We start from the raw sequence: 20207 nt of genomic DNA on the forward strand, positions 1-20207 counted from the left end.
TAATAAATAAATATTCGGTTTCTACACATAATTAACCATATCATACTAATAACCATATATGACTTAACCCAATAACTAAAATAATTTAGTAGATCATTTATTGATTAGGTTTTGAATAGATAATAGCCCAAACACATTATTTATATATATTAGTCCAATAAATCGATCTAACATCTACCTCGTCCATAACAACAAACGCATTCCGAAAAACTTACAGAAAACCTAATCAGACAAAATTTAACTTGATTATATAATCACATGGATAAATTGTAACTCACCTTTTTGTGAAGTGCTATATATTTTGGAAACAATGATGGTTGATTATTTCGTTGTGAAGTAGTAGTTTCGGTTACCAAACTGAACACCATGAATAATAATCACATTTACCATTCTCAAGAGTTAAATGGAAATTAACTATGTTTTCTTTACCTTAGATATCTAACAAGTATGATATACAAGTCTATAATGTTCTCCTTCCTGTAAATACTAGCATGGAAACCAAGTTGATCAAGTTGATGGGCCGTATGTTTTCTTTTACCTTAGGAACGACTTTTTTTTCTAGCACTAGTTTCATTTACAAAATAATATTAATAATTTCTTCCTAATAAATTTAAAAATTATTAATGAGAATAAAAGTATCTGAGATTGTGAATGATTAATACTTCTAATCAAATATTACACTTTTATCTATCCTATCCATTCTTATTCCAAACATTTCTAATCTCATTCTTATTTCTATTCCATTATTTGAAACCAAGCCCCTAAATTAATCTTTTCGTCTTTATTTAATTAAAAAATGGTTTAAAATTGTAATTATATAGGCATTTGTGTTCGTTTTATTTGTTAAATATCAAAGTGGATTAAAAAATTGGTTTACAAACTTGACGAATATAAATTATTTGATGGAAAAATTGATTTTCTTTCAACTTCTAACTTACTATATATATATATATTCTTTTAAATGATAGAACCATTTCGTTGAACCAAAAACTTATAAACTCATATTAATTTTATTTCTTTAAAAATATTTCAAAATATTGATTTTATTAACATGATCGGTGCTGAGTGAATAGTGAGCGAACTATTTTTTTAAGTCAAATTAACAATATTTTTTTGTTAAGATTAAATTTTAATATAAAAACTCATTAAGATAAACTTAAGTGACAAAAGTGATTTTTAAAGATTAAATGTCACGATTTCTCTCTTAGCATCTAATTAATCAAATTTAAGCCTAAACTTATAAGTAATTAAAACATGACTAATAAGTTATTATAAATTAAAGAAAGTGTTTTCAAACTAAATGTCATATATTTTGTATTATGTTTAATTTTTAGACAGAAATTTCAGTTAGGCCTTATAAATTCTTTTATAGCATAAATTTTTTGGCGTCGTAAAAAATAATTAAATATATTAATATAAATAGTAATACAATAAGAAATCACAATCAACGTAAACACTCATAATTTATATTAAAATTTAAAAAAATATTTTAAAATTAATAAGATCATATGTTTTCAAAATCATTTGATGAATTTCAAACAAATTCAAATTAAATTGATTAATTTTATATAAATCTATTTAGAAATTGATAAAATTGAAATTATGTTTAGACACAATTTTCTATTTATTAAATTTGTTAATATATATAATTAAAGTATATACCATCATTTCAATTAAATCAATATTAAAATGAAATATTTTAAAAATAATAATACTTTTAATAAAATAAATTGTTATTCAAATTGAGATTATTTCAAATAAAGTCACTAAGTAAAATTATTAAATAGACATCTACATATTGTGAAATTGTAACCCTAAAACATATATAAAAATGAGCAAATAATAAAATTTTTGAACAATAAGAGCTATCATTTTGCTACATATGCGACTATTTTCAACCCACATTGACATTTTGTTCTATCATCACTTTTGACATTTTTCTCCAACTAATTCGTCATTCCCTCGTTTTGTGCATTTAATTCAATTCGAACCATCATTCTATTAATCCTTCAAATTTACAAAAATTTCTTTTAAATTTTGACAATTCCCCTAATGAAAATTTGGTTTATAAACTTGACAAAAATAAATTATTTTATGGCAGAACTGATTTTCCTTCAACTTAACATATATATATATTCTTTTAAATGATAAAATATTTTTTTTTTATTTAATCAGATTGTGTTACTTCCTTATTCATTATTTCTTTTAAATTTCTTCCCCAATCATTTCTTTATAAATATTTATAAAAAATGAATATAAATAGGTGACCAAACACTTCTTTAGTTGGTTCCATAATAACAATTAAAACGACATATTTATAATTATAAAACAGTTTTAGATTTTTTTAAATAAAAAATATTTTAATTAATAAAAATTTGAGGCTTTTATTGTAGTCAATTAAAATTTATGGAATATATTTTTCAATTTTTTTTATTTGGAGCTCCTTATTATTAAAGTTTTACGAAATTTTACCATCACCTTATTATTTATGTGATATTTATAAATAAATAAAATATCATTTTTATTAATTTAACTATTTATCACGTAAATAATAAGGTTATTAACTTTTTTAATATCGTTATTAAGACAAATCCTTGTTTGTCCAATTCATAAGAATATGAATAGTTGTACAACTTTAACCATAAGAAATTATATATGGTGAGATTTAAAATAAAATGTTTAAAATCTAAATTAACCTCTAGTAAAAAGTGCCAATTTTATAATTCTATCAATTATATGATAGAAACAAATCAAAAAAGTCATAGTCCAAGTACAAATTTGTTGAAATATATTTTGGTTGGTGTGATTATGCAGTGTGTTACTTCGAATTGGACAGAATCACGAATGAAAGTCGACTAGAGGAATTCGTCAACACGCCATATAAAGCACAAAAAAAACTCTCACAAAAGATCATTTGATTAAGTTTATTATTAGTGAAAAATCGAGATTGTTAATAAATTATTATGATATTTGAATAAAAAAAATATTACGAATAAATTAAATAATAAATATATTTAACTCTTTATTTTTATCTGTTTTTTTTTTCTCTCTCAACCATCTAGGTGGCTGGCAAAGCAAATAAATTGGATATTATATAATAGCTTATAAAATGATATGAATAATCGGATATTATATATATAATAGCATATAATAAAAAGTAAAAATTATATGAATAATAGAATATTGTAAAATAGCTTATAAAATGAAGCTAATAAGCTGAATCAAAATAATTAAATTTGTTAGAAAAAAGTTAATAATCTTAATTTTAAATGTGGTTAAAGTTTGAGGCTCAATTTAATAATGATTGAGAATGTTTAAATCATTTATCAAAGCAAAATTTCTAACCTTTCAAAGACTATTGACTTATTGACTCATTGACTATTGTTTATCTATTGTTTTTTTTATTATTTAAGTATAGTTTAAGTTTAATATTTTAACAAATTAATTTGCCTAAGGTTAATCATTATTTGATGCGGCAATTTTAATTAAATTGAGTTTATTTAAATAATTTATTGTATTTTTTCATTCTCTTATTAATTATATTACTAAAATTATTAACTAAAATATTAAAATATTTTTTTATTTATTTAAAATAAAAGTATTTTTTATTATATATTAGTATTTTTTAAAACAATTTAAAATTATATAATTTTAATATAATATAATTAAATAAATAAAGAGGATTTTTTTACTAATTAAAAAAAAATCTACAGTTTGATATAGGATTTTTTTAGTTAAAATTCAAGTTTAAAACAAATATTTAGTGATATTTAGAAGAAAAAAAAACAATTTTCTAAGTTATTTTATTAAAATTTTATTTTAATAAAGTAAAAATAATTTAATATTTTAAATAATAAATTGATGAATTAAATAATAAAAAAAAAGACCTAATTTAAAGTTTTTCCGAAAAATAAAACTACAAAATTCAATAAAGAAAATTTAATATTTGACCAAGTCAATGATTTATTGACTTAGACTTATAAGTTGGAAGCAGAAGCTTAGTTTCCGTTTTTTCATAAAAATATTTATCATAAGAGCATCTCCAATGGAATGGAGCTGCAAAACGAAAGCCAAAATGGGATAACCCATCCTCCCTCTCCAAAAGCTGCATATATGCGTTGCTTCCGTAGCAATCGCATATATTTTTTCTTTTTTACATTTTAGCCCTTGAACTTTTATTTCATTCATTTTATATATTAAACTTATTTATATAATTAATTTATATATTTTATTTATATTTTAATTTATTTATATTTTAATTTGTTTATATGTTTTATTTATTTATATATTTTATTTATTTATATTTTATATTTATCTTATATTTTATATTAAGTTTATTTATATAATTATTAATTTAATTTATATAATATTTTTTATATAACATAAATTTATAATATAATTAAAAAAAATTATAATAATATTAAAAAAAATTACTTTAATATTATATATATATTATATATAATTATAAAAAATTACTTTAATATATATATATATATATATTATATATATAATTATAAAAATTACCAAATACATTACAATAATACACAAAATACAAAGTACTTCATAAACTAAAATAATACATCAACACAACAAAATAAAAATACACATAAAATATTTAGATGATATTATAATATTGTAGTGTAATTTATAAGTTTGTAAAAGATATGGGTGATATTAAAAAGTTATAAAAGTTGATGTAAGAAGGAATATTCTAAAAATATTCTTTTGGGTTTGAGAATGGGTTTTTCGGTTGGAGTAAAATTACTGTTTGATGTGACATTTACACCAAAATGAGTTTGAAAATGAGTTTTTCGGTTGGAGATGGTCTAATTGCTTTCATTTGTAGTAGGTGGATCAATTAATACTTGAAAAAAATAATAAATATATACATATAATACAATAAACTAAAAAAAAAGATATTTAATAAATGAATATTTTATAAATAAAAATTTAATAAATTTAATAAATATAATTTTAATAACTAAAATTTAAAACTTCTATTTAACTTAGAAAAACAATTTAAATATCTATACTTCACCGATAAGCTAGAAAATCAATTAATACAATAACCATCTGTCAAATTTTTATTTTTTATTATCTAAACAAAAATCAATTAAACTCAGTTTGGTTCAGTTTTTTCTTATTTTAGTTACCTACACTTCAAACAAATAAAGATTAATCTTAGGACTTGTTTGACGAGGCTAGCTATTTGGGTTTAAATAACTTTATTTTTAATTTTAAATATAAAAAGATATTTTAATAATATAACAAGAAAAATGTTAGGGAGACCAGTGTTGGGACAACTCTCCAACGACCACTCCCACTCCCACCTGACAGCCAAAGTGAAAAAAAAAAAAGGCAATATGGACTAAAAAAATAAATTAATAATTTTTTAAATTTTTTAAATCCCTCTCCATTACCTCTCTTCCTCAGTTTTTCCATTTTCAATTTCCGTTTTCGGCTTTCTTCTTCATTCTTCTGCGACATCAGTTTTATTCTTCCTTTTTCACGACTTCGACTTTCTTATTCCTTCTTTCGCGATTTCAGATTTTAGTGATTTATTATTTCTTCCGAGTATCTTCTTTAGCAAGTTTGAAAATGGTAATTTTTCAATAGAGAACAACAATATTACCGAACAATTCAAACCCTAAAATTATTTTACTTTACTTTTCAAGAGAATCAGTTTCCTTCAACTTATCCAAGTCCAACACTAACAGAAAGTAAATTCCTAAACATGATCATCAAGTAGTTAGGGTTCCCGAACATGATCATCCTGTAATTATGGTTATCCCGAACATTTCCATATTATGTAACTTAATTTAATGCTTGGAAACTTTTTTTTTTTATTTCTGTTTATGGTTTCTGGATATGTATCCATTTACAAAACCTTTAGTTACACATTTTAAAACAAAACCTAAATATTAGAATAGACCTACTGATACTACACATTTTAAGCAAGTTAGGTTTCTGAATCTGTATCCATTTACAAAAACCTTTGTCGTGAGGCTACTGAAACTACTTTTAGTCACAAAAACAAAAACCTAATATTATAATAGACCTACTGATATTGTGCTACACATTTTAAACAAGTTAAATGTTTAAATTGGTAATTACAAGTTAATGATAGTAACTCTTAATACTAACAAATCTGAGTTATAGTGGAGAATCTTAAACTAATTTACAAATCTTCCAAAGTTATATAGATTTGCAACTCTGGCCAAAGTTATTTTAAACTAAATTCTAAATCTTAAACTAATTTATTACATTTTCAGTTATATAGGTCTATAAATGGCACCAACATTGAATTGACAGTTATATGTTTTAGACATTTTCAGAAATGTTACATTTTTAGTTATACAGGTCTAGAAATTGCACCAATATTGAATTTGTAGTTATATATGTTTAGAAATTTTCAGAAATGTTACATTTTCAGTTATACTGGTCTAGAGATGGAACCAACATTGAATTTGCAGTTATATAGGTTATAGACATTTTCAGACCATTTGAAGTTAATGGACCATTTCGTCCCGAACATGGTTATAAAATTTCTTTGGCAAGACCTTAGGCAATACAATATATTGTGGAGTTTACTATTTGTGGCAACTAGAATCATTTATAGGAGAAGAAATACCAGTGAACCCTGTTTTCAGGGAAAATGTAAGTTATATTGTTTGAGAATTATATGTACTAACTTGCTAAAACATGTGTTTGTAAAGTTCAAGACAATACTTGAGTCAATAAGGATAAATATGCTGCGGTGATCCTGAAGTCAGATATAAACAATGTCATGATCAAATTTTCTGAAAAATTACAGAAAGTTTATACATTGTTACAAAATGTAAAATAGATGAACACTAATTGTAAATTAATACGTTGTAACATTATAACATTATCCCCAAAAAAATATTATAATATTGTTTGGTTTCTACATTATATATGAAAATTAAAATCATTTGTTTATATTGAAAATTACTTAGAATGTTTGATTGATACATTATATTGGAAATTCATAACACATTTTTTTATATTGAAATGGTCTAGACATGGCCATGTTCTGAATGAGGGTCCCAAATATTGCCTTGTTCTGGACAAAATTCTTCAAAACATGGCCATGTTCTGAACGAAATTGTCCCAAACACGACCATGTTCGGGAAATTGTCCAGAACATGGTCATGTTCAAGACAAAATGGTCAAGACCACGATCATGTTCAGAATCAATTAGTATGTAATTGGATTTATATTTGTATGTTTTTTTAATATACTAAACTGTAATTTCTTATATACTAAACTTTAATTTCTTTTATATTAAAACATTAACATTTTATTTTATAACATATAACATTTTCATACAATTACTAATTTCGTTAAATCTTGTCCCTACAAGTATTATCTTTGGTATATGATTGAGAAGACAAAAGTGATGTGAAAGAAAATTGAGTAGAGACTAGATCATTCCATTATTATTGTTGTGTTGAATCATGTATTATTGTTGTTGTCATATTTTACTAATACAAAAAAAACAATGGAATTTTGCATTTCAATGTAGTTTTAATAGCAATTTACAAATATCCAAATAAAATTACATCTCAAAAACTAACCTTATTTCGACCCCTTTTGTTCATAACTCTTTCGATGGAAGATTGTTTATGTTTGGTTGGTGTTCGACCTCTAGCCCTTACTCTCACGGGAGAGTGGATCAATTGTGTTAGTACATAAGGTGTTTGTTCTGGTGTAGAAGGTGTATGTGAAGAAGTTGTTGGTGCAGAAGGTGTTGGTGTAGAAGGTGTATGTGCAAAAGGTGTGTGCATAAGCTGTTGGTATAGATGCGGATGTTGTCGAATATGCAATAAACTTTTCCTTTATTTCTTTCACCACTTCATCCAAAAAAGAAGTATTGTGTTCTGGATCATTTCGTCCCCAACATGGTCATGTTTTGGCCATTTTGTCCTCAACATGACCATGTTTTGGCCATTTTGTCCTCAACATGACCATGTTTTGGACCATTTCAGCCACAACATAGACAGCCACAACATAGACATGTTTTTGACCGTTTTGGCCATAACATATACATGTTTTTGGACCATTTCGGCCCCAACTTAGACATGTTTCGGACCATTTCATCTCAAACAGATCAATATTACAAATATTTCACCTTAGTTTATCAGACATTACACTTCATTTTTAAAAATAATATTAAAGTTTAGAATTTACACTTCACCTTAAAAGAACATTATAGTTCATACATTACAGTTTAAGTTAAAATTAATATTACAGTTTAGATTGGTGGTCGTCTTCTTCGCAATCGTCTTGTTTGCGGTAGTCGTCTTCTTCGTAGTGGTCTTCACGATGGTCTTCTTCTTGGTGGTCTTCTTCTTCGCAGTAGTCGTCTTCTAGGTCGTCATTTACTTTGATTTGGGTTTCTCATTGAGAGAGAAATCTAAAGCTCGTACTTTTGAGCTTTTTTCGATAGGAGAAAGATATGATTTGATCATAGCTTGGCTATGATTTGATCAAAACCGAAGAACAACGTGGCTTTATTTATTATTTTATTTTTTCCACCGTGTCATATTTTATCCACGTGGTTGCCAAGTGGAGGGTCGCTAGGAAATAGCTGTCCCAACGTCACTCTCTCTATTCTACCTCATAACTAATATATTTAAACAATAATTGACATTTTTTTATGAAAACATCTTATTAAACAAGTAAAAATTAACAACAGGATAGATTAAGATTAAGACTAAAACAAAGGATAATTTACAATCATGTTAGGTTTTATTTGAGGCTTTTATTACTATTTTTTGTTCATCTTTGAAACTAGAGCAACATTTATATTATTTTCTCAAAAGAATAAAAAGTTTGTGATAGAATTATCTTAAATACATTTGTATGATATATATAATTTAAAATATTAAAAATACATATTAATATTAAAAAATGAAAAAAATTATTTTATAAAATATATAATAAATAATTATTGTACGCGCGCATTTTACTCCCGTCCCGTCGGTATCGGTTCCAACGCCCGGTTCCTCCGGTTCAGGTTCTGATTTAAAAGTTAGACCGGACTGAGCTGGTCAAATGTATAAAAATATGGCCTCGGTTTACATGCAAAAAATCTATTTTAAATAAAACATTATTTAAGAAAAGGATTTGTACGAAAATGTAGCATTGGTGCTTGGTTGGGAGATTTGAAAATAAATTGTTTGTGTATATATAGAAACGTAATAACACTAGAGTTTCCAAAAAAAAAGGTTCGTTGTTTAGTTACACTCGGGAAAGGACTTTCGCACTATGTCTTTCATGCCCATTAAAGAACGGTTTTATTTTTCAAGAGTCTAGCTAGCAAAAGATTTATTTAAACTTTTATTTTTTCGTATTATTGGTCCCGAGGTCCTAAATAAGGGTATATTCGGATTGCGTAAATAATTTAACAAAATTATTAAATTGGCGTAACTACGATTGTGTGTAGTACAAGTTTAAGTAAAAAACCCTGAAACATATCAACATAAGATGTTAGGGTTTAAAAATAAACACCAAATGGGGCCTTAGTCAACATATTTGTTTGGGAAATAACTCGGAAATACTTTGAAATCATTTCGTACCTCTTGTGATTATTTGAAAATGGATTGGGATCCCAAAATTACAAAAATAATTTTGGATTTTAAAAAATAGAACCAAACAAGCCTTAGGACCAGAGTCATAGGTCTTGGGTTCGTTTCCATCAGTCGGGGACCAGAAGGGCTCGGTTTAGAATGAGGGGAGCTCTCGGTCAAGGTTTGGGATTCTCGGTCGAAGGCCCAAGGGCTTAGTCCTAGGTCGATGTTCGGTCCCAAGGTCGGACTTCTCGGTCGTAAGACCGGAGGGACGCGGTCATGGGTCTGGGACGCTCGGTCCCAAGGTTGGTATGATCGGTCCTTAGTTTGAGAGTCTCAGTCTTAAACTCAGACCTCTCGATCCTAGGACATGGGAGTCTCGGTTTAAGGTCAATTTCCTCGGTCCTAGGCGGAATTCCTCGGTCGGATTCCCTGGTCCTAAGGTTCAAGATTACTGGCCCTAGGATTTGGTCATGACTCAAGAACACCAGTCCTTGGTTTTGGTCCTAGGTCAAATTTCTCCGTCCTTGGTCTCGGTTAGGACCGAAGGTTCTCGGTCCTATAGGACTCGGTCCAAGAGGACCGAGTGTTATTCATTTGGTATAAAGATTGGAGGTTTGTATATTTTGATATAGATCATAAAAACATGGTCTATAAGCTGCTAATAACTCATATGGATGTATGGATCATAATCCCTAACCCTAAACCCGATTAATCGAGCTTTACAACGATCAATTTCTCAACCCGATTTCTAGGGCAATATTTGAGAACTTTTGAATTAGGCCATCTCAAGGCCTAATTCTTGTTCCAACAACTTTGAAATGATGTTTATAGTCGAACACAACCAAAACAAGAACATCATACAAACTGTGTAACAATTTTACAAACTAAAATTTAAACTTTTTATTTCAAGATTTTTAGTTAGATCAAACATGATTGGGACGTATGTAATATGATTTGAAAATCATCATAAAACGTTTATAAACATGCTATGCAACTATTTGAATTAAAATTTGAGCTTAAGCTCAAGAACATGAATTTCAAATTTTCCAGATTTTGAAACCGATTTTCGTTTTTTGAATTAAGGATGATTTAATGAAATCTCTTTTGATAAAAAACTTAAAAACTCATCTTAGGATCAATTTCGACTACACAATGCACGAAATTGATCATGAAACAAGATCAACCCGATTGAAATAAAAAAAATCAATTCTTAATCACAACTTAAATTAGAGTAGGTCTAGAAGCTTATTGTTGATTGGAAAACACTCCAATGACTTCAAGGAAGCTTTTCAGAACTCGGGATCGAAGCTTGGATCGTCAAACCGAGTTCGAGCCGAGTTTTGACCGAGCTACTCACGAGGAGCTTGACTCGTTTACACCCCTAAATATAACTCTATAACTCTATATATTTTAAGTTATTTAAAAAAACAAATATGAAGAAAGTTTAACTTATATTTACTATAAATATATAATATATATTTAATTAAAATAAATTTTAATTAAAGAAGTTATCATATAAAATAAAAAAGAGAACTCTTTAGTCTGTTGTTTGATAAAATTAAAAATTAAGATTTGAATATGAATATTAAATTTTAAGATAAAAAATAAAAATATCTAAATTTTATATAAAATATTTAAATTTGTATAATAATATCAAAAATAATAAAATTATATCAAGACTATTATATTCTTATATATTAATTATATTAGTTAATAATTTTAAAATATTGAAGTGTATATAATTTAATATATTAAATGAAAAATAATTAAAATAAATATTAATATTTTTTAATTTTATATTAAATTATAATTTATTAATCTAATTAATATATATGAATGAGTTAATAAAAATATATATTTTTTTCATGAAGTTTGTTGGACTTGTAATAAAAAAAAATAGGAAACACCTAATACAATTCTCTCTATATATTAATAATTTTATTCAATTTAGGAGGATAAATTTAAGGTTTTTTTATTTGTTTTTAAAAATTGGTTAAACCATTAAAATCTCAAAAGTGGGAGGGTTAATATTCAAAACAAAACAAATCCTAGTTATGATTAAAAGATAACAATAAAATGACTCTAAAGAATCTGATTAGTAGTAAAAAAAAATTTGATTAATAACAATCAAACATACAAATAAAGATTACAATCAAAGATTATAAACTATATCAAATTCGATCCTAATTAATGTAGCGTGTTTAGTTTTTTTACACCTTTAAAATAAGTTTAATATTTTATTTTTATATATTAAATATATTTTCACTTAAGTTTATAAGTGATTATAAATATATGTTATTTTTATATATTATTTAAATTTTGTCATTTTTAAATAATTAGATAAACAAACAGTTAATTAATTTTTTTAAATTTTTTTTGGGTAATATTAAATTTTATTGCAAAAATATAAATAAATAATATTTTTTCATAGTGAACTTCAGCCCACCTGAGTCCCTTCACTAAATCATTAAAATAAATTGGATTAGAAGACCAAATAACTCACTAAAGTAATTAAGTGTCAATAACAATTTTTAAGAGATCCTACGTCATGATTTTGATTTTTACTTAGAACAATCATTAAAATAAATTGAATTAGAAGACCAAATAACTCACTAAAGTAATTAAGTGTCAATAGCAATTTTTAAGAGATCCTTGTGTCATAATTTTGATTTTTAGTTAGAACGTTTTAAATTATTTGTATTACATCATTTAATTATAATTAAATATGATTATTTTTAATTAAATAAATAAAAATATATTTTAAAATAAAATAAATATATCTATCATCCAAACTTATAAATTAAAAATTAAAAAACGATTTTCAATTTCACCCTCATAATATTAAACCGTTTCATCTTTCATTGGTTTATTTGCATTGTTGTTTTTCAAAAATAAATCATTGTACCCTCATCAATTATTTCTTATTTTTTTTATATTAAATATTTAAATTTATCCATTAAAATATCATTTAATTAAAAATAATTGATAAAGAGTTATTGTAATTGAGAAGTTTTGTTCATTGACTTGGAATTTTGTGCACCACTCTATAGACTACTTCTCCACAATTAAATAAGGTTGCACCATTTCCTTTTTCTCACAAATTTTGAAACATTAATTAATTTATAATTTAAATATTTTATTATAGCAAAAGACTTCAAACATGTCATCTCTACTTTTAGTCAACTAGAAAAATCAAAGAGTAGGTAAGAATATACTCTCTTAATAAGATATTTAAATGATAAATTAATTAAGTTGTTCAAAATTTATAAAGATTGATTTATTGAATTAAAAATATAACCGTAAATAAATAATCTATCCAATTTAAAATAGAGAAATGATTGAGAGAGAGAATTTGAGAGAGGGAATGAGAGAAAGAATGATGTCAATTTGATTAGTAAAAAAAATAATAAAATTTCTCAATCTTCTTTCCCCTCACTCTTTATGTAGTTACACATCATTCTCTCCCAATTCACTCCTTCAAATTTCTTCCCCTATCTCCTGATTATTGGGTAAATTATTTTTCTTATATATATGTTAAATTATTTTTGGTAATCGAAAAAATAAATAATTCTCAATGATTAATTCCAATCTCCTCGCTCTCACCACTTTCTTCTTCGCAGCAGCGGCCGATTCTTCTGATGCAAGTTGCAAACCAAGCATGTGCGGCAACGTTAGCATCAGCTATCCATTTTGGAATCTCGAATCTCCCGCTGTGGCCGGCGCCGGTGCTTTCCATTGCGGCTATCCAGGTTTTGGAGTTGATTGTTCTTCCGATAACAGAGTACTCTGGAATCTATCGAGAGCAAGCTACTACGTTGAAAATATCAATTACACCGATTACTCCTTCAGATTCATAGATGCAGATCTCAACCAAACATGCCCTAGGGCTCGTCATAACATCTCAATTGAAAACCTGCCTTTGGAATTCACGAGGCAAAATCTGAATGTGACTTTTTACTTTAATTGTAGCGGTCTGATGAACCAATCTGATGATATAGAGTGTATGAGATTCAATGATAAGAAGTCATTCGTATTTGTGAAAGGGTCGCAACCACATGATATGGAATGCGATGAGGTGGTGGAGGTGGCGGTGGTGGACAGAGATTTTGGAATTGCGGAGTCCATGAACCGAGGATTCGGTCTAAACTGGATGCATACGGCGGATTGTAACTTGTGCAAAGAATCAGACGGGCAGTGTGGGCTGAATAAGCTCAGCAACGGAACACAGAGTTTCTCGTGTCTTTGCCAAAACAACTCAACAAATCCTCATAGTTGCCTAAGAAGAGGTATCATTTTTTTCTCTCTTTTTTATGTTTATATTAATATTAAATTAACTACTAAATAAATAAATTAGCATGTATCACATGCATTTGCACGGAAAATAATATAAAAAATCGTGAAAAAAATATTACGATAAAAATGTGACAACATCTTTAATTTTATTTTTAACCATTTTAAGTTTATGGGCGAGTCAACCCACGTTCCGACTTAAATATCCATTTACTCTCACATTGCAGAACGATCTCTAAAACAATTGATATAGTTTGATAACTCAACTCATTTAGTTTGACCTCTAGAGTCCACTTCTTTCTCGTACTACGAGTGAAAGAGAAAATGTAAAGACTATCATTAAAATAGCATAGACGAGACTTATTATATTCATATTAATTATGTCCACTATCTCTATAAATATGACGGAATTCTTCCATTTTGCTCACTAATAACAGCGAATAAAAACTATTGATGACCACCACGTTCATCAAATTTGGTGTTGAATTTAAAATATAAAGTGTTATTAGTCTAGTTGGTTAAAAAGTTGACTTATTTTGTCAGGTTGCAAGTTTAAACCATACCTATAGCATTTTTAATTTTATTTTTAACCGTTTTAAGTTTATGAGTGGGTCAACCCACAATCTGACTCAAGTATCTATTTACTCTCACATATATATTCACAGGGCAATCCGGACACTTTAAAAATTAAACATCATTATATATATATATATATATTAGTTAGTTAAAAAGTTAAACTTATATTGTTAAAATGTCCCGCGTCCATCAAATTTGGAGTTGAATTTAAAATATAAACCTAGTTGGTTAAAGGGTTATATTTGTTTTGTTAGGTTGCAAGTTCGAACCATACCTATAGCATTTTTAATTTTATTTTTAACCGTTTTAAGTTTATGGGCTGGTCAACCCACAAATCGACATAAGTATCCATTTACATCACATATATATTCAAATTAACCTCAACTCTCGACCCGGCAATCCAGACATTTTAAAAATTAAGCATCATTATATATATATAGTTAAAAATATTTTTTTTAATTGAAAAAATAAGTGATAGTGTATATATATGTTTTTTTTATTTTATTTTTAGAAACTAAATGTTTTACTTTGAAAAAAAGACCAAAAGTATTATACTGAGTGTTTGATTTTGGGTTACTTGAAAAGAATTTGTATTAAATAGAAAAATGGATTATTTAAAAGTTATTTGAGTTAAATTAGTAAAAAAATAAAATATATTTAAAGTATTAGTAACTTGCGGGTAAATATACATATCAATCCACAAGTCGTAAGTTTACTCGTAAAATATATATATAATTTATATATAAAAATATAAATATAATTTAATAGTCACCAATAATATTAAAATATTCATATTTCACCATTGGAGATAGTTTGTATCACAATTAAATGTAAATTTAAGAGATTTATAAATATTTAAACGAGAAATGATGGTGGTGTAGTGGGTAGATATCAGGATTCCAATACTCTCTATTATAAACTTATTTGCTAAATTATAAAGATTTAAACTTAAGAGTGATTGTAGTATCCTAGTTATTGTGATATATGGGTAAAAATTTGAATAAATTACATGAGAAGTTTATTTTGGGGATAGAAATGTCAAATAATATAATATATTATATTATATGAAATGTATATAAATATTATAAAAAAAAATGAAGTGCTATTCAATAAGTATATTCAAATTAGGAAAATTCAATATAGATATATTTGTTGACACAAACTTATAAGTCATTTTATATTATTATTTAAAAAATTATACATATTTAATAAAACAATGATGGTGGTACATATAAATTAAAAATTTAAGTAATTATATGATATTATGCAAGACAAATAATATTTTTTTATATGTTTTGAATTTAGAAATCTAGCCTATCTGGTCGCAATGATCTAAATTTCAACTTAAAGGTGTTTCAGAAAATCGAACCAATGATCTATTAAGTAAGACTTTTGTCAATTCACCTAACTTAATTACTGATTTAATATTTTTAATATTTGTATACTTGAAAATGAGTTTTAATATATTTATATAGAATGAGATGTTATTCGAAAAATATAACTAATTTTCTTTCAAAATCTTGTAGGTTTAAATTAAAATATCAAAATAAATAATTGTTTCACAAAGACATAACATGATGTTAAATAACAAGTTCTTCATTTTTATATATGTATTTTGGAGACATAATTAAGAAAATAGTATAAATTGACATTTTCTTCTTTTATTCTACAAGATTATAAATGAGTAGTCAATCATATGATGTTTGATCGCTATAATTTTCGTTAAATTAGTTATTTATCGTGATATTATTGACGTATTTTAACCTAGCAACGTATGTGTATTATTATAATAATTTTATAATTTGAGTTTGTACACAAATAAATTTAAATTATTATTTATTATTATTATTTTTATTTTAAAACAATTTAATCTGCTCTCAAAACTCTATATGACGTTTAATTGTGTGAAATTAAAAAAGACATTATACTTAGTTATATATAAGTTTTAGGATGTTCAAAATTAAGAAAGACGTTATACTTAGTTATGTATAAGTTTCATTTCATTTTTCTTCTTTTATTAGTGATACATTTAAACTTCTCAACTAGACTACTAATTAAAACCAAATTCAACTTTTTCTAAAGAAAAACAATTTAACTCTAGCTAATCAATAATTCCCATGTCTAAGCAAAGAAAAAAAAATAGTTTTTGTAAGTAGCATATCTTGTAAGAAAATTTGGTTTAGTCAACTGAATTTTTAATGATAAAATTTCACTTCATTGAGTTTATAATAACTCTTACAAAAGAATTCTCATTTTGTAGGAATGAGAAACAGTTTTCAGAGGCTGCTTCTAGGTAATCCATGGTTTCATGTTCTACATGAAGAATATGTCTAATATCGAATATTTTTGTTTTGAGTACTATAAAACAAATTAACTAACGGTTGATTATCACATTTGTGGGACTTTTTAGGAATTCTTGGTGGTATTGCCCCTGGCTTACTACTTCTTCTTTGCTTTTGTTATTGTTGGAGGAAGATGAGATGGGGTGGTATATCTAATAGTACTAGAGACGATGAACAAATAGAGTTGTTCATCAGGAACCATGAAACTATGTTCCCAACAAGATATAGCTATTCCGACATTAAACGAATAACAAATTCCTTCCGCGAAAAATTAGGTAAAGGAGGATATGGAACAGTTTACAAAGTTTACAAAGGACAACTTCTTGGCAATGATAATTCTCTCGTGGCAGTAAAGATTCTTAACGAAACAAAAGAGAGTGGAGAAGATTTTGTCAACGAAGTCTCAAGCATTAGTAGAACATCGCATGTTAACATAGTCAACCTCTTGGGATTTTGTCTCGATAGAGGGAAAAGAGCTTTGATTTACGAGTACATGCCTAATGGTTCATTGGATAAATTTATTCACAATGATTTTGTGTTGTTGGACAAGTGGGAAAGGTTGCGACAAATTGCAACGGGAATAGCTCGAGGACTTGAGTATCTACACTTAGGTTGCAACACGAGGATACTACATTTCGACATAAAACCACAAAATATTCTTTTAGACGAGAATCTTAATCCTAAGATTTCAGATTTCGGGCTTGCCAAGATGTGCTCAAATCATGAAAGTATAGTGTCAATGTTGGGGGCAAGAGGAACCATTGGCTATATTGCTCCAGAAATAGTTAGTAGATCGATAGGACCCGTGTCTTATAAATCCGATGTGTATAGCTATGGAATGCTAGTTTTGGAAATGGTTGGAGTGCTCAAGAACACCAATAATGAGAAAATTATGGACGAAAGTAGTGAAATATACTTTCCACATTGGGTTCACAAGCATCTCGAGGAAGACAATATTGTAAGATTACTTCAAAGGGACGACGTGACAATAGAAGAAAGTAACATTGCAAAAAAGATTATACTAGTTGGCTTATGGTGTACACAAACCGAGCCATCTAGAAGGCCTCATATGAGTAAAGTCGTTGAAATGTTGGAAGGTCGTTTGGAAACGGTGCAGTTTCCACCGAACCCTAATGTTCTTTCGTCGACATCTCTTGTCAATTCTCCTCCAAACAACTCGCTCATGTATGAAATGTTGGAGTCTTTTATGATAGCACATTTTTCTAGTACCACTTAGTAAAACATACATAATGATAACTAATATATGTGAGTTTTAGTACTATTCTTGTCAAAATGTTATGAATAGATAGATTATGTTAAAATCACTCCGTATTGAAAAATAAATTAAATTATTTTGATAGTGGGGAATTCATTTTGTTTCTCGAGTTTATAATTTGTTTTAATTTAAAGAATTTGGTTACTTTACTCTCACACCAATTTGACCCGAAAGATATACACTATGATGATATAAAAAATGTATTTCCTAGTGTCAAATTTACTTATATACATAAAATATTTTGTTTATGCCTATTAACTTGTAATATATATTGAATTAAAGGAAAAAATATAATAGATACATAAAATATTTTGTTTATGCCTGTTAACTTGTAATATTTATTGAAATAAAGGAAAAAATATAATAGGATTGTTAATTTTTGCCGCATGCCTATCAATAAAATATATATATATATATATATATATATATATATATATATATATATATATATATATATATATATATATATATATATATATATATATATATATATATATATATATATATATATATATATATATATATATATATATATATATATATATATATATATATATATATATAATGATGCTTAATTTTTAAAGTGTCCGGATTGTCGGGTCGAGAGCTGTAGTTAATTTAGATATATATATGAGAGTAAATGGATACTTGAGTCGGATTCTGGGTTGACCCGCTCATAAACTTAAAACGGTTAAAAATAAAATTAAATATGCTATAGGTATGTTTCAAACTCGCAACCTAACAAAATAAGTCCAACTCTTTAACCAACTAGGCTAATAATACTTTATATTTTAAATTCAACACCAAATTTGATGAACGCGGGATATTTTAACAATAGAAGTTCAACTTTTTAACTAACTAATCTCTCTATATATAATGATGCTTAATTTTTAAAATGTCTGGATTGCCGGGTCGAGAGCTATGGTTAATTTGGATATATATGTGAGAGTAAATGGATACTTGGGTCGGATTCTGGGTTGACCCGCCCATAAACTCTTTAATCAATTAGGCTAATAACACTTTATATTTTAAATTAAACACCAAATTTGATGAACGCGGGATATTTTAACAATATAAGTTCAACTTTTTAATATATATATATATATATATAACGATTCTTAATTTTTAAAGTGTCCAGATTGTCAGGTCGAGAGCTGTGGTTAATTTGAATATATATGTGAGAGTAAATGGATACTTGAATTGGATTCTGGGTTGACCCGCCCAGTGGCAGACCCATAAATATTTTCTCGGGGGGTCAAATACATAGTAACGTAGCATTTTTTTAGCTATCAAATAAATGCATTTTTTAATTAAAATTTTATTCGATAATTACATAAAAATACTAACAAGCACAATTATTAAATTATTCCTGTCCATGAGTCGGTACAAAAAAAGACAAAATATCTTTATTACGTTGACTATACCAATCAATCAATTCAAGAAAATTAACTTTATTTGATGAACTACTTGACTCATATGTCCTCGAAAAGGTAATCTTTGCCTCAATAGAAAACGTGTTACTTCAAACATTGTCGTTAAACGGGTGCGATAATTTATTTCTATATCACGACCATGTGTACGTAAAACGTTTCTCACGTTATGTCTTTAATTTTAAAATGATTCAAATTGAACTCTAGCTTCATTATGACAACTATTTGAAGTTCTCATATGACGATTCAACCTTTCTAATGCCCTTTTCCAATTTTTGTACCCATCTCCTATAAATGTATCATCTATGTTTTCTCTATTTAAAGCTTGAAAAGATAACACCAAAAACAAAATGATGCATCTTTTGATATTCTATATTCTAACCATTTATATTTGATCAATAACATTAGACTCATGAGTAGGCTCATTAATTGATTGAGAAGACTCATGCTGGTCATGTGATGTAGAAGTACAAATTCGTTTATAGAACATCTTCATTATTTTATATCCTACATAAAATAAATAATTAAAAATAAATATGTGTCACAACCCTAGGCCCCTAAATAAAATCTAACAAATACATTTATTTGTTGAAATAATTTAAAACTAATTTAAAATTAAGAAATATAAAATAATATTTTACCCTTATATTTATATAAATTGCTATTTTACCCTTATATTTATAAGTAATTTGTATTA

General features: G+C 26.4%; 1 protein-coding gene across 1 annotated transcript; it reads left to right on the top strand.

Moving 5' to 3' along the window:
* Positions 1–13170: 13170 nt before the first annotated feature.
* Positions 13171–18191, top strand: LOC124943246 (LEAF RUST 10 DISEASE-RESISTANCE LOCUS RECEPTOR-LIKE PROTEIN KINASE-like 2.1). Its single transcript, XM_047483786.1, has 3 exons — positions 13171–13882; positions 16723–16755; positions 16873–18191. Exons 1-3 carry the CDS (start codon positions 13171–13173, stop codon positions 18039–18041), a joined length of 1914 nt encoding a protein of 637 aa, XP_047339742.1. The 3' UTR covers positions 18042–18191.
* Positions 18192–20207: the final 2016 nt, after the last annotated feature.

This window comes from Impatiens glandulifera, chromosome 6, assembly GCF_907164915.1.
Source record: "Impatiens glandulifera chromosome 6, dImpGla2.1, whole genome shotgun sequence".
NCBI lineage: Eukaryota > Viridiplantae > Streptophyta > Magnoliopsida > Ericales > Balsaminaceae > Impatiens > Impatiens glandulifera.

Coding starts and splice junctions, on each gene's coding strand:
- LOC124943246 (XM_047483786.1), top strand. CDS start 13,171: ATGATTAATTCCAATCTCCTCGCTCTCACCACTTTCTTCTTCGCAGCA. Junction 13,883..16,722: donor TCATAGTTGCCTAAGAAGAG/GTATCATTTTTT, acceptor CTCATTTTGTAG/GAATGAGAAACAGTTTTCAG. Junction 16,756..16,872: donor TTTTCAGAGGCTGCTTCTAG/GTAATCCATGGT, acceptor GGGACTTTTTAG/GAATTCTTGGTGGTATTGCC.